Source organism: Pseudophryne corroboree, chromosome 5, assembly GCF_028390025.1.
Source record: "Pseudophryne corroboree isolate aPseCor3 chromosome 5, aPseCor3.hap2, whole genome shotgun sequence".
Lineage (NCBI taxonomy): Eukaryota > Metazoa > Chordata > Amphibia > Anura > Myobatrachidae > Pseudophryne > Pseudophryne corroboree.
In genome coordinates this window covers 51,944,058-51,960,234 of record NC_086448.1, presented here as the reverse complement: position 1 = coordinate 51,960,234, position 16,177 = coordinate 51,944,058, and the positions used below count along the sequence as shown (strand labels likewise).

The following is a 16,177-nucleotide window of genomic DNA, read 5'->3' as shown; positions in this document are numbered from 1 at the left end:
AGGACGTTAGAGAAAATAAGAATTTACTCACCGGTAATTCTATTTCTCGTAGTCCGTAGTGGATGCTGGGCGCCCGTCCCAAGTGCGGACTCTCTGCAATACATGTATATAGTTATTGCTTAACTAAAGGGTTATTGTTATGAGCCATCCGTTAAATGAGGCTCAGTTATTGTTCATACTGTTAACTGGGTATGGTTATCACAAGTTGTACAGTGTGGCTGGTATGAGTCTTACCCTGGATTCCAAATCCTTTCCTTGTTGTGTCAGCTCTTCCGGGCACAGTTTCCCTAACTGAGGTCTGGAGGAGGGGCATAGAGGGAGGAGCCAGTGCACACCAGATAGTACCTAATCTTTCTTTTTGAGTGCCCAGTCTCCTGTGGAGCCCGTCTATTCCCCATGGTCCTTACGGAGTGCCCAGCATCCACTACGGACTACGAGAAATAGAATTACCGGTGAGTAAATTCTTATTATATGTGTGTGTGTGTGTGTGTGTAATTAGAATTCTAATAAACCTCCCCTAAGGGGCTGAACAGTGGGTTGACATAATGGGGTGTGGATCATCAAATCGACAGTGTCTAGGTCAACAATGTTTAGGTTGACCACTATAGGTCGACAAGGTCTGAAGGTTGACAGGGTTTCTAGGTCGACATGTGCTAGGTCGGCAGGTCAAAAGGTCGACATGAGTTTTTCATGTTTTTTTGGTGTCGTTTTCTCCATACAGTGACCGGGAAGCCCAATTAGTGCACTGTGTCCCCTCGCATGGCTCCTTCGGGCACGGTGCCTCGCTCCGCTACCGCTGCGCTCGTCACAGATTACTGTTCCAATCGTAGTCCACGTGGATCGTTAAGTATGAAAAAGGAAAAACATTTTTAAAAAAGTCAAAAACTCATGTCGACCTTTTGACCTGTTGACCTAGAAAACTTGTCTACCTTCAGACCCTGTCGACCTAGTTACTGTCGACCTATAGTGGTCGACCTAAACATTGTTGACCTAGACAGTGTCGATCTTTAGACCGGATCCCGACATAATGACGTCCTTACCGATGCGTGGCTTGCGTTGCGTGAACGATAACGCCCACACGGACAATTGGATCAAAATGTTGTAATGCACCTCCAGTGTGTAGAATTTATTAAACTCCAAAAATGGTCCTGTCACTTTTTACCGTATCTGCTACGGGTGCTCCTCGGGTAACACCAAGAACCACGGATTACTATTTACTTACATTGAGACGTCTCAAATGTACAGCTCTAAAGATTTACCAAATTTTTAACACTCATTTATATTTGCAACCGTGAAAATCAGAAACTCCCGTGAGAAGAACGGATAGAACAGCTAGAGAAGTATAAGAACTCAATGACATACATTGAATCTGAAGGGAGGTAGGATCAGGGGAAATTTAAGGAAAAATTACCTCACAGAAAGGGTAGTGGAGAAGTGGAATAGCCTCCCACCAGAGGTGGTAGAGGCTAAGACAGTAGCGCAATTTAAATATGCTTAGGATAGGTATATGAATATCCTTATTACATAGGGTATTACAGATTCTACCAAATTGTCTATAATATATATTATTTGCAGAGCGTTCCCACCTACCCGCATTATATTAGTAAGAGGCAGCGCGGCTTGACTTCTCTGCATCACCACTTAAAATGAATAATACATTTCTCTGTGTTCAGTTCACATGAATTCTTGACATATAGGTTCATGAAAGGTTCAGTGTGGCTGACTCAGTGTTTCTGCCTGCAGCATGTGCGGCTCCTGGGAGGACAGAGCAGAGAGAAACTGCCGTTTGATTTTGGTCTGTGGTTTTTTTGTTTTTTTTTAACTGAAGAAATTTTATTAGAGAAGATTTTCAATACAGAACATACACAACGTTATGTAAACAAAAAAGCCAATAACACAGTAGCAGCATGTCTGAAAACCATAATACATAATAGTAAAGTAATAATACTAATACTAAAAGACTTGAAAGTTAGAAATAAAGAAAAAATGGGGGAGATAAGAAAGAGAGGAGATAGAGAAAGAGTGGAACACAGAATAGGGGAGATGCTGACCATCAGTCTTTCAGGGAAACTGTAGAGAACCTGCGCATACTTCTGTACATTTTGACTAAACAGTGTATAGACATATATAAAAAGAAACTAAACATCACCTATTACAAGCCAAGGTATTCCGGGGGGTAGTGCAGGAGGAATAGTAATCAAACCACGGTAGCCATTTCAATAGAGGGGATTGGGGAGCTAAGGAATATTTAATGCTCATAGTTTCCATTTCGAAATTGCGCTGTATTGACGTTATAATTTTGGGTAAGCGTGGTGGATCTGTTCTTTTCCAATATTGAGCGATTGCGGCCCTGGTAGCTATGAGAATATGGCCTATCACATAAGAGTATTCAGAGGGTATATAAGGAGGAAAGTAATGCAAAAGAACAATCTCAGGGCGGTGGGGGAGGGTCACCTTTGTGATCTTTTCAATTAGTCCAAAAACCTCTATCCACAATGGCCTAATAACTGGGCATGTCCAAAATGTGTGAATTAAAGTACCTTCTAATCCACATTGCCTCCAACAAAATTTAGAGGAATCTGGCCAGATCCTATGTAGTTTATCAGGTGTGTGATAAAGGCCATGAATCAATTTGAACATCATTTCAGTGTGATTGATGCACCGAGACATTTTAAAAATATTCATAAAAATATTTTCCTATTCCTGATCTGTCAGAAGAATATTAAATTCTGATTCCCACCGTGTTTGAATATGTAGTTTCACATCATTGAGCGGAGAGAGGAGCGTAATATACCACTGAGATATACCACCTTTGTGGTGTATGGAGGAAAAGTTACTCAAGATATATGGAGGTGGAGTAGGGGAGGAGAGAGGATCAGGCATATTCGCCCTAATCCAGTGTCTGATACGTAGATATTTATAAAAGTCCTTTGACGGTATCAAATATTGGGTTTGTAGTTGTTGGAAGGTTTTAAGCTCTGATTTATCATACAAGTCCTTGACCAGCTGAACCCCGAGCTCCCGCCAGTTCCGCAATGGAAGGTCTGGGAGTAGTTTGGAAATCGCCAAAATGGATAGGTGTGTAGAGGGCAGCGGGCAGTCGCCCAGATTATTGACCAATCTGTCCCAGACCTTAAGAGAGTTAGTTATACTCCTCATAAGTTTGGTAGAGGGGGGTCTATGTAAGGGTTTGGCCCAGATTAAATCTGGAAGAGGGAATCCTGTGCACATATGACTTTCAATATCTACCCAGGGTTTTACGGACTCAGTCCGGAGCCAGTCCTTCAACTGATCAAGGAGACATGCATGCTGATAGAGTTCAAGGTTAGGAAATGCAAGACCCCCGCTACCTTTGGATCTAAACAAGCGGTTTCTAGCTATCCTGGGTTTTTTACCCTTCCAAATAAAAGTAGACATGACAGAATAGAATTTGTTAAGGAGAGCAAGCGGGACTAAGTAAGGTATGGCTCTAAACAGGTAAAGAATTTTAGGGAGGAGCATCATTTTAATTGATGAAAGGCGCCCCAACCAAGAGATTTCATAGTTCGTCCACTGTTTGGTAAGGGTTTGGAAGTGGCCCAAGAGAGGAAGGTAGTTACACTCCACCGTGGAATGAGAACTGGAAGGGATCTTAATCCCAAGGTATTGGAGGGAAGAGTCCTGCCAGGCGTAGGGATATGTAGATTGTAGGGATTGGAGTGGGATCGGTTCAATGTCCAATGCCAATGCCTCAGTTTTAGCCGTATTCAGTTTATAATAGGAGATTTTAGAGTAGTCCTGCTGGATATCGTGGATGGCTGGGAGAGAAGATTCAGGCTTAGTTACAAACAGCAGGACGTCATCTGCAAACAGGCAAATCTTATGTTGCGTGGGACCTATGGAAACTCCGCTAACTAGGGTAGACGCTCTAATTTTCTCTGCCAGAGGTTCTATTGCTAAAATGAAAATTAATGGTGACAGTGGACATCCCTGACGAGTGCCGTTGGTGATGGGGAAAGAATCGGATAAAAACCCATTACTAAAAACGTGCGCTGAGGGGTGCGTATATAGGCGTAGGACATTCTGTAAAAATTGTCCCGTGAACCCAAACCTGGCAAGAGGTCTGTGGTTTTTATTTTCAGTTCTAGACCCAGTGTAGGCAACAAATAATATAAAACAGATTAAGTTCTCTTTAATGAGTTGATGCAGAATGAGGTGCGTAAGTCACTGCGGAAAATCTGTGCACGCAGAACGGGTGTGATTTCTCCCCTATGCCAAGTTTATGCCGCGACCTACAGGCTTTCGTCTCTGCAGCTGCCGCAGATGCACATGCTTTGTGACCGGAACTTGTCACAGGCCTATACATTTATATTGCACCTATGTTTCAAACCGTTGCCAACAATGATGGATTTGTACCGGATGACGTGTCTTCACAACACGTAGACAGCTGGACGTGGTAAGGTTGGGAATTCACCCACAATGGAGATATGTCTCCCAGATTACTGTACTGGACGTCCACGGACGGTAACCTATAAATTCCCCCAACAGATGCTGAGTCTACACATACAGGTAGACAAATAGGCAGGACCGAGCGTCCCCAGGTTCAGAATCTCAATAGCCAAGTAGGGTCTGTACAAACGCGTTTCAATACACCAAGGTATCTTTTTCAAGGTACCTTGATTTGAGTCAAACGGGAGAATTATATAGTATTATACTGTACAGTAAATATACCGAACACGCAGCAGTTCATTATTTTAAAAACCTTTTGAAATTAATATTAGTTTTGCTGCTGAGGTCCAAATGTTTACACTATATTACTGTGTAATATTGTATATAATTGTCTCTTTTTATAAAACTATTTTAAAAATATAACCGTTTCCTCCTAATGCTACTTCTTGTCATGTTCAGCATGGAAATAAAAATAATTGCTCTGCGTATCCTGTCAAGTTACATTCCTTATTAGACTTCACAGGATGTCATGTCCGCATTTTTACTCGCTGCTGATGTGCCCGCTCCATTCTGTTCCTTCCGTTCTGGCGTATATTTCACTTGCGTGACACTGGTAAACCAAGTTATTTTAAAGGCATTTTTTTATTTGAAAATATGCTTAGTTTTCCATCCTGATTTTGAATCTGCGCGCGGTTTATTCCAGGCTTTCATATTACTGTGACATTATTCCTATTGCGCTATACTTTTATGGATGTACGTAGTCTGCCCAGTTTACTTTTCTCTTTAACCATAGTCCTTTTTTCTACCGAGGGCCATTTGAATATTTATAAAATCCTTTGGGGGCCATACAAAAATTCTCAACTTAAAAAATTACCCTGCCCCCCAGTAGGTCTGCCCCTTAGAGGTACTGTGTGCGCGCCGGAGGCGCGCACGCTCCCAAAAAATGGGTGTGGCCAGTTAAAATGGGACGTGATACACATGCCCCCAATAGTGCGGTGCCAGATCCACAATTGCCCCCACAGTGCCAGGTATACAAATGCCCCCACAGTGCCAGGTATACAAATGCCCCCACAGTGCCAGGTATACAAATGCCCCTCACAGTGCCAGGTATACAGATGTCCCCACAGTACCAGGTATACAGATGCCCCCACAGTGCCAGGTATACAAATGCCCCTCACAGTGCCAGGTATACAGATGTCCCCACAGTGCCAGGTATACAGATGCCCCCACAGTGCCAGGTATACAGATGCCCCCATAGTGCCAGGTATACAAATACCCCTCACAGTGCCAGGTATACAAATGCCCCTCACAGTGCCAGGTATACAAATGCCCCTCAGAGTGCCAGGTATACAGATGTCCCCACAGTGCCAGATATACAGATGCCCCCACAGTGCCAGGTATACAGATGCCCTCCCCTCTCCCCTCCGTGCTGCTTACCGTGGGACACGGAGGAGAGCGCGGCTGTCGGGTAGGAGCGGCGGCGTATAGTACTTCAAACCAGCCGCCGGTTCGAGAGCCAATCAGAGCTCGCGAACCGGCAGCCGCGGCTCCTGATTGGCTGCCGGTCCGCGAGCTCTGATTGGCTCACGGACCGGCGGCTGGTTTGAAGTACTACACGCCGCCGCTCCCACCCGACAGCCACGCTCTCCTCCCTGTTCTGACAGCTGAGACACGCTGCCGCCGGACTGAGCGGCAGCGTGTCTCACTGACGCAAGCTGGTGGGCCGGACCAAAAGGCTTTGCTGGCCGTATACGGCCCGCGGGCCGGAGGTTCCCCACCCCTGCCATAGTCCTTTTTAAAAAAAAAAACCCAACAGGTTTTAAAACCTAATGATGGTGTGTAACTTCACTCGCAATCTTTTCAAAATTTTACGTCCTTTATGTCTAGCTGCTAGTACGTATGAATGTGTAATAACCATGCCAAATAAATGCAGGAAAATGGTAAAAAATAATAATAATAATACACGGCAGAAGGTGTAGGGAATACATACGGTATACTGGCTCTTGGGATGCCAGCTATCAAAATACAGACAGCAGCATCCCGGTGATTAAAATCCCGACACTTACTAATTAAGTAAGCTAACACTGATTCTAAAGGCCTGTACACACTGGCTGATATATCTGCCGTTCTATTGAACGGCCGATATATCGCGGGTCCATCGGCCAGTGTGTACGGGCGATATGTCTGTGAACTCCGTCGTTCACAGACATATCGCGTCGGCCCCGCAGCACCGCCGATGGCCAATATATCTACCGATATATTGGCACATTGCTGTGTGTGTACGGGCGGACGGCCGACCGCCCGTACACATGATGCGGCAGCTGGTGGTGATTGACAGCTGAACTGGGCTGGCGTGTGTACACGCCCGCCCAGTTCATGTCGTCAGTCCCCGACGGATCGGGCAGTGTGTATGCTCAACGGATCGTCCATAGATATATCTGCTGATCAATTGATCAGCAGATATATCTATTAGTGTGTACCCACCATAACCCACCTTTCCCACAGCCTGACCCTAACCCCACCCCCTCTGCAGTTAACCATCACCCTCACTGGCGGTACCTAACCCTAACCCCCCCCTCCTGCAGCCTAAACTTAACCTTCCCTCCCCAACAGCCTAACCATCTCCGGGAGTACCTAATCCTACCCCCCCACCTGCAGCCTAATCCTCCCACCCCAGCAGCCTAACCCTAGCTTATATCCTCTACCCCCCCCCCCAGCTTACCTCTAGAGTCCTGGCAGTCCTTCATTTGGGATACCGGCACCCGTATTTAGATCATGTCGAGATCCTGGGATTGGTATTACGAGCAGAGTCGGGATTCCGACTGCGATCCTGACCACATCCCGATCCTGACCGCGTCCCCTTCCTAGTAGGTTCTCTCTTTCATTGAACAGTAGGAAAATTCATTTTTAAAAGTGATACTTGTGTGAAAGTGTTCCGTGTAATATCTTTATTCCATGAAACCATCCTGAGAGTCTTTCCATTTCCCAATCTGCCCTCTTGAACAGGTAGCCGTCTAGTGGGTACAAGAGATTGGTATTACTTACACAGAAATGCTGCATCATTAATGGTCATTGCTCCTGAAATACCCAGTATTGGCTGGCATTGACCAAAATGAAACTGTATTCTAAAATGTTTCCTTCAATCAGGTCCAAGGGTGTCACCATACTGTGCAAAGTGCCACCACTCTCCTCACTCCTTCAGAGTTGGAAATTTCCATTCAGGCAGAATGTAGATGAATGTGCAATTCACGGAACTTCGCTCAGGCCACAGGATCAGATGGATTTAGACTGAGAGAGTCCTTCTGTTAATGGCAGGATGCTACAGGCCATAATATTGCTGCTTCAGCACCATGGATCTCGCACAATTAGACCAATTTGAAACATTTTCATGTACGGCCACCTTATTTAAGGCACAATTTTTTTAATATCTACGGGTCTATTCATGAAGCAGTGAAAACTGTGGAGAAGTGAGCCAGTGGAGAAGAACCAATCAGCATTAAAGTAACATTTATAATTTGCATACTATAAAATCATACAGAGCAGCTGATTGGTTGCCATGGGCAACTTCTCCACTGGATCACTTCTCCACACTTTTCACTGCTTCATGAATAGACACCCTAGTCTATAGACAATTTGAAAGGTCACTTGTGTGCCACTTTTACACCTACGTACACTGCAGTTCATACACAATCCAAATCTACCAACGTTTCATCAGTTAGAGGAAAGTATTCAATAATGATGATTACGGCAGTGGAGCAGAGATACGACAGGTCTCCATGGCAAATCTATTATCCTGATACTCCTACAGATGCATCCTCATACAGTACATCTAGCCTCAAAACGCTATGCAGCGCGAGTGAGCCGCCAGGTCCCGTGTAACTCTGACAGCGCCGGATGTCTTTCGGGGTTTTTTTGTTTGTTTTTTTTATACCAAAAATGCATTTTACTCGCAACAGGACTAGAACACGCCGGGTGACTGGGCTGATTAATTTGATATGCGACACTTGTATATTGTATGTGACTGAGTCTGTATACGGAGCAGAACAGAACTTGTATTGGGAAAAAGCTGCGGCTGCTGCATTGTAGCACTTCGTGTACAGATTCGGAGATTCCATCACACACAGATATACTGTACAAATGTCTCCTGGTGTGTCCTAGGTGCATCACGTTGCGACTAAGCCACATTTTCGGCCAAAAAGACTCTCAACGCTGACAAGAGTCTCACGGGACACATCTGTAGATTGCACAAGAACAAGGTACATACCTTGCCCTCTATAGCAGTGGTTCCCAAAATCTATTGAATCATGTCACCCTAGAGGTTTTAGAATTTGTTTCACAGCACCCCAAGGTCAAAAAGTTTCTTATTGAGAGATTCAGCAAAAATGATTCAATTAAGTAAATTGTGCTTACCTATCGTCATTGGGGTCAGTTATATGGTAATGGACATTGACCATAAATTATGTGATGTGGTCCTGGACCAGCCCTGCAAGTTTACTGTGACACCCCAAGGAGCCACAGCTTGGGGACCACTGCAGTATGGTATTGTAACATCTGCTTATTTCAATATAGCTGATTTTGGGGCAGATGTATTAACCTGGAGAAGGCATAAGGAAGTGATAAACCAGTGATATGTGCAAGGTGATAAAGGCACCAGCCAATCAGATCCTAACTGTTCATTTACATATTGGAGCTGATTGGCTGGTGCCTTTATCACCTTGCACATATCACTGGTTTATCACTTCCTTATGCCTTCTCCAGGTTAATACATATGCCCGTTTATTCCTAGTGTAGTATATTTAATGTATTTATTTTACCAAGAAATGTGGTTAATCGTGTTCACATTTGTGCTTTGGAGGCTTGGAACAGCTTGTATCATTCTCGGGTAATGAGATTCATGTTCCCTGTGGGTCGGATGCAGATTTTTAGTGCCGTGTTTCCCAGTGCAGTACTGTTGCCATGCCACTTAATTAAGTTACAGGTAACGTGCATTGTCATTATGTTCTGTACACACGTACCGTCCCTATAGCACAGTAGGAACTCATTAGAAATCGCCGGTTATAATGAGCAGATGTACATTTGAAAAAAAACAAAAAAACTCTTTTATTTGTAAGATAATGTTTTATGGAGGAAAATGTTATTTTAATGCATGAATAAAATAAAAGGGAAAAAAATAAGGTTAGCACAGCCTTTCGGTTACTTGTGCCAGCCTTCATGTAATATGCTTCTTTAGCCTACAGGTGGCACTCTTCTGGTGTTTGGAGAGATTTAAGTTGGCGTGACGAAAACAAAGTTTTAGTAATCTTGTATATAAAGATGCTAAATGATTATTATTTTATTATTATTCTTTTACAGGCATTTAGACCATCACAAGCTGTGGGAATCAAATGAGTTTGCGGTTTCTTGTTTTAGAATCATCATGTACTCTATACAGGTAGGAGACCTCACACCTGTCAAGTATCGTGTTTGTTACAAGCCGTAATGAGAATGTGATGTACTGTATCTATATTTATTACTGAGCTTTGCAGCTGAACCTTGGAGAAGCAATAGGCTGGGAAATACGAAGGAATATTTAGTTACTGTTTCTGTCTATAGCCAAGGAACTCCTAAGGCTGGCTGGGTACACACTAGACGATGTGTATGCAACCCGACATCACTGCCAATGGGACATGGCATCTAGCAAGTGCATACACACTTGCCGATGCCGGGTCTGACAGGGGTAAGACGCAAGCTTGCAGGGACGACGGGGGGATGTCGTTAGTGACCCGCGGAAGCCTGCATATCATGGGTACACACTAGACCAGGCATGTCAAACTCGTGGCCCTCCAGCTGTGAAACTACAAGTCCCAGCATGCTTTGCCAGCATACCTTCCACTGATCAGCTGGTAAAACATGCTGGGACTTGTAGTTTCACAACAGCTGGATGACCATGAGTTTGACATGCCTGCACTAGATGATGTACACGATATATCGTTCCGATCTATGTTGGAACGATATCAGACGATATATCATCTAACGTGTACCCGGCTTAAGAGTTTTAGACATGTAACAATCTTACCGAAACTTGTCTAAATCAAGCTAATCAACGCACAGGGAAACACCCAAAGCCAGCCAGATGTTCTGCTTCTCTGAGAAACATTGAGCTCTAACCACTTAACTGATGATTTTTCCCTTCAAAAGCGTTAACATTGGTTTTTATTTTTTATTTTATTTTATTTTATAAAGTTGAAAAAGTATTTTTTTAAAATATTTAAACATTATATTATGCACATCTGCAGAACGGATCTCCTCGTCAAAAACGGGGGGACAGGGTGGGACGGCGCAGTTGCATGAAATCTGACCATGCCAGTTAAGTGGTTTTTAATGGGCACGTAACGTGTTCAGTGGGATGTGTCCTGCAATTTTGCTTTGGGTAAATAATTTGATGTTTTCGAAAATAAAATGAAAAATTCCTGCATGCATTACTGTATGCTTAGTACATTCTAGACAGTGTGTTATGCTGCACTGTAGGTTATGATTTAAGATTAAGGAGTTGTTGGCGATTTATTTATTACCAGTTATTTATATAGCGCACTCATATTCCGCAGCGCTTTACAGAGAATATTTGGCCATTCACATCAGTCCCTGCCCCAGTGGAGCTTACAATCTATATTCCCTACTACATGTACACATACACACATTAATACTAGGGTTAATTTTGTTGGTAACCAATTAACCTATCAGTATATTTTTGGATTGTGGGAGGAAACCGGAGTACCCGGAGGAAACCCACGCAAGTACGGGGAAAATATACAAACTCCACACAGTTAGGGACATGGTGGGAATCGAACCCATGACCTCAGTGCTGTGAGGCAGTAATGCTAACCATTACACCATCCGTACTGCCCAAATTTGCCTGCTCTCTGTAGTAATTTGATGTACATTCCAGATCAGGTGTCAGTGATGTCATGCCAGTGACGTCACACACAGTGCTTACCATAAGCCACACCCCTCATTTTTAGTATTGTCATCAATAAATTTAACGAGCGAAGTTGGTTGGCAATCCTGAGCCGAAGGTTCTCCTGTCAATCCTAACGATGACAGTAGTATAAATTGGGGGTGTGGCTTATGGCAAGGAGTATGGATTAGATTTACTAAGGCTTCTATAAATAAATTATTATACAAAACAAGTGCAGTGAATGGATTGAAGTATAGTGGCCCAGCCTACTGTGTTATGGTGTTCAATAGGCTATCCAGCAGCCGGCACAGCCTGACGTGTGGTAAGATGGTGGTGAATGCGATGACACTGCTGTTACAGTAATACAATACAATTTTGCTGTGTGTTTTAGGCGCAGTACTCGCATCATGTGATTCAGCAGATCCTTGGCCACCTTGATTTACATAAGAGGGACTCTCCCCGCATCCGGGCCGGGATCGTGCAGGTTCTCTTGGAAGCTGTGGCCATTGCCGCTAAAGGGTCTATCGGTAAAGACTTCTTGTCATTTAAAAAAAACTGCACAAAGATTATACAGTATTGTGTCCCAGTTCTTTTATAGGAATAAAGCAAGAAAATAAAGTCTGGTAATGTTCACAAAGTTAATATAATTATGCAATGTTTTTATTGCCTTGGATTCTCCGTCCCCCCCAATCTGATGAAACCTTTGTAGCTTTGCCCCTGCTCCTCCGTATTCTAATACCCTCCTCAACTCCTGCACATTTTAAGGCGGATTCCCTCTTTAAAATTACGAAAATCCAGAGCGAACTCCCCTCTCCCTCCCCTGATGACTGTATTTGTGGCACGAAATTCTGTCTCAGCTGGGATGGCTGACCTTTAAGACACAGAAAGCCGCAGGGGGACGTCGGATCATTTGAGCGGTTTTAATTTGTTTTGTGTTTTTTTTAGTAGTATCCAGTTTGAAAAAAACAAATATTGACATTCAAGGACTTGAATAGAAATATTGTGTCGCCGGGGGAGATGGTGGTGGAGGGGAGTGATGTGTATATGGTGCAATCCCATTTCTCATACGTCCTAGAGAATGCTGGGGACGCTTCAAGAACCATGGGTATAGACAGGATCCGCAAGAGACATGGGCACTTTAAGACTTTAAAAGGGGTGTGAACTGGCTCCTCCCTCTATGCCCCTCCTCCAGACTCCAGTTTAGAATCTGTGCCCAGTGAGATGGTTGCACACTGGGGAGCTCTCCAGAGTTTCTCAGAAAAAGACTTATGTTAGGTTTACTATTTTCAGGGAGAACTGCTGGCAACAGTCTCCCTGCATCGTGGGACTTAGGGTAGAGAAGCAGACCTACTTCTGTGAGTTTCAAGGCTCTGCTTCTTAGGCTACAGGACACCATTAGCTCCTGAGGGTCTGAACGCTAGGTACGCCTAGATGCTCGTTCCCAGAGCCCACCGTCACCCCCCTTGCAGAGCCAGAAGTCAGAAGACGGGTGAGTAGAAGAAGATCAGAAGACTTCAGTGACGGCTTGAAGGTACTGCACAGCGGTCGCGCTGCGCGTCATGCTCCCACACACAGCGGCACTACAGGGTGCAGGTCGCGGGGGGGCGCCCTGGGAAGCATGTAAATCCTCTTTAGACCTGGCAAAAGTGTTTTTTCTCTAACATCCTAAGTGGATGCTGGGGACTCCGTCAGGACCATGGGGAATAGCGGCTCCGCAGGAGACAGGGCACAAAAATAAAGCTTTAGGATTAGGTGGTGTGTACTGGCTCCTCCCCCTATGACCCTCCTCCAAGCCTCAGTTAGGTTTTTGTGCCCGTCCGAGCAGGGTGCAATCTAGGTGGCTCTCTTAAGGAGCTGCTTAGAAAAAGTTTTTAGGTTTCTTATTTTCAGTGAGTCCTGCTGGCAACAGGCTCACTGCATCGAGGGACTTAGGGGAGAGAATTTCAACTCACTTGCGTGCAGGATGGATTGGATTCTTAGGCTACTGGACACCATTAGCTCCAGAGGGAGTCGGAACACAGGTCTCACCCTGGGGTTCGTCCCGGAGCCGCGCCGCCGACCCCCCTTACAGATGCTGAAGATTGAAGGTCCGGAAACAGGCGGCAGAAGGCTCTTCAGTCTTCATGAAGGTAGCGCACAGCACTGCAGCTGTGCGCCATTGTTGTCACACACTTCACACCAAGCGGTCACGGAGGGTGCAGGGCGCTGCTGGGGGCGCCATGGGCAGCAATATTTAATACCTTTATGGCAAAAGAATACATCACATATAGCCATTGAGGCTATATGTATGTATTTAACCCATGCCAGATATCTAAAACTCCGGGAGAAAAGCCCGCCGAAATAGGGGGCGGGGCTTATTCTCCTCAGCACACAGCGCCATTTTCCTGCTCAGCTCCGCTGTGAGGAAGGCTCCCAGGACTCTCCCCTGCACTGCACTACAGAAACAGGGTAAAACAGAGAGGGGGGGCATTTTTTGGCGATATTTTGATATATTTAAGCTGCTATAAGGAACAACACTTATATAAGGTTGTTCCCATATATATTATGGCGCTTGGGTGTGTGCTGGCAAACTCTCCCTCTGTCTCCCCAAAGGACTAGTGGGGTCCTGTCTTCGATAAGAGCATTCCCTGTGTGTCTGCTGTGTGTCGGTACGTGTGTGTCGACATGTATGAGGACGATGTTGGTGTGGAGGCAGAGCAATTGCCGATAATGGTGATGTCACCCCCCAGGGAGTCGACACCGGAATGGATGGCTTTGTTTATGGAATTACGTGATAATGTCAGCACATTACAAAAATCAGTTGACGACATGGGACGGCCGGCAAACCAGTTAGTACCTGCCCAGGCGTCTCAGACACCGTCAGGGGCTGTAAAGCGCCCTTTACCTCAGTCGGTCGACACAGACCCAGACACAGACACTGAATCTAGTGTCGACGGTGATGAAACAAACGTATTTTCAAGTAGGGCCACACGTTATATGATCACGGCAATGAAGGAGGCTTTGCATATCTCTGATACTGCAAGTACCACAAAAAGGGGTATTATGTGGGGGGTAAAAAAACTACCTGTAGTTTTTCCTGAATCAGAGGAATTAAATGATGTATGTGATGAAGCGTGGGTTAACCCAGATAGAAAAGTGCTAATTTCAAAAAAGTTATTAGCATTATACCCTTTCCCGCCAGAGGTTAGGGCGCGCTGGGAAACACCCCCTAGGGTGGATAAGGCGCTCACACGCTTATCAAAACAAGTGGCGTTACCGTCTCCTGATACGGCCGCCCTCAGGGATCCAGCTGATAGGAGACTGGAAACTACCCTAAAAAGTATATACACACATGTTATACTGCGACCAGCCATCGCCTCAGCCTAAATGTGCAGTGCTGGGGTCGTCTGGTTGGATTCCCTGACTGAAAATATTGATACCCTGGATAGGGACAGTATTTTATTGACTATAGAGCAATTAAAGGATGCTTTCCTTTATATGCGAGATGCTCAGAGAGATATTTGCACTCTGGCATCGAGAGTAAATGCGATGTCCATACGTGCCAGAAGGAGTTTATGGACGCGACAGTGGTCAGGTGATGCGGATTCCAAACGACATATGGAAGTATTGCCGTATAAAGGGGAGGAATTATTTGGCGTCGGTCTATCGGATCTGGTGGCCACGGCAACTGCCGGAAAATCCACCTTTTTACCTCAGACCCCCTCCCAACAGAAAAAGACACCGTCTTTTCAGCCGCAGTCTTTTCGGTCCTATAAGAACAAGCGGACAAAAGGACAGTCATATCTGCCTCGGGGCAGAGGAAGGGGTAAGAGAGGGCAGCAAGCAGCCCCTGCCCAGGAACAGAAGCCCTCTCAGGGTTCTGCAAAGCCCTCAGCATGACGCTGGGGCCTTACAAGCGGACTCAGGAGCGGTGGGGGGTCGACTCAAGAATTTCAGCGCACAGTGGGCTTGCTCACAGGTGGACCCCTGGATCCTGCAGGTAGTATCTCAGGGTTACAGGTTGGAATTCGAGAAGTCTCCCCCTCGCAGGTTCCTAAAGTCTGCTTTGCCAACGTCTCCCTCAGACAGGGCGACGGTATTGGAAGCCATTCACAAGCTGTTTTCTCAGCAGGTGATAGTCAAGGTACCCCTCCTACAACAGGGAAAGGGGTATTACTCCACGCTATTTGTGGTACCGAAGCCGGACGGCTCGGTAAGACCTATTCTAAATCTGAAATCTTTGAACCTGTACATACAAAAATTCAAGTTCAAGATGGAGTCACTCAGAGCAGTGATAGCGAATCTGGAAGAAGGGGACTTTATGGTGTCCCTGGACATAAAGGATGCTTACCTGCATGTCCCAATTTGCCCTTCACATCAAGGGTACCTCAGGTTCGTGGTGCAAAACTGTCATTATCAGTTTCAGACGCTGCCGTTTGGATTGTCCACGGCACCTCGGGTCTTTACCAAGGTAATGGCCGAAATGATGATTCTTCTGCGAAGAAGAGGCGTATTAATTATCCCTTACTTGGACGATGTCCTGATAAGGGCAAGGTCCAGAGAACAGCTGGAGGACGGAGTAGCACTAACCCAACTAGTGCTGCAACAACACGGGTGGATTCTGAATTTTCCAAAATCTCAGTTGACCCCGAAGACACGTCTGCTGTTCCTGGGAATGATTCTGGACACGGTTCAGAAAAAGGTGTTTCTTCCGGAGGAGAAAGCCAGGGAGTTATCCGAACTTGTCAGGAACCTCCTAAAACCAGGGAAAGTGTCTGTGCATCAATGCACAAGAGTCCTGGGAAAGATGGTGGCTTCTTACGAAGCGATTCCATT

At 45.3% G+C, this 16,177-nt stretch overlaps 1 protein-coding gene across 2 annotated transcripts in view; it reads left to right on the top strand.

Moving 5' to 3' along the window:
- EFR3A (EFR3 homolog A) overlaps positions 1-16,177 on the top strand; it is a 361,435-nt gene that overhangs the window by 177,390 nt on the left and 167,868 nt on the right. For both annotated transcript variants that reach the window (XM_063921270.1, XM_063921271.1), the window contains 2 exons: positions 9,781-9,859; positions 11,754-11,889. In XM_063921270.1, coding sequence (XP_063777340.1) covers positions 9,781-9,859; positions 11,754-11,889 — 215 coding nt within the window. The remainder of the gene's footprint in view (positions 1-9,780; positions 9,860-11,753; positions 11,890-16,177) is intronic.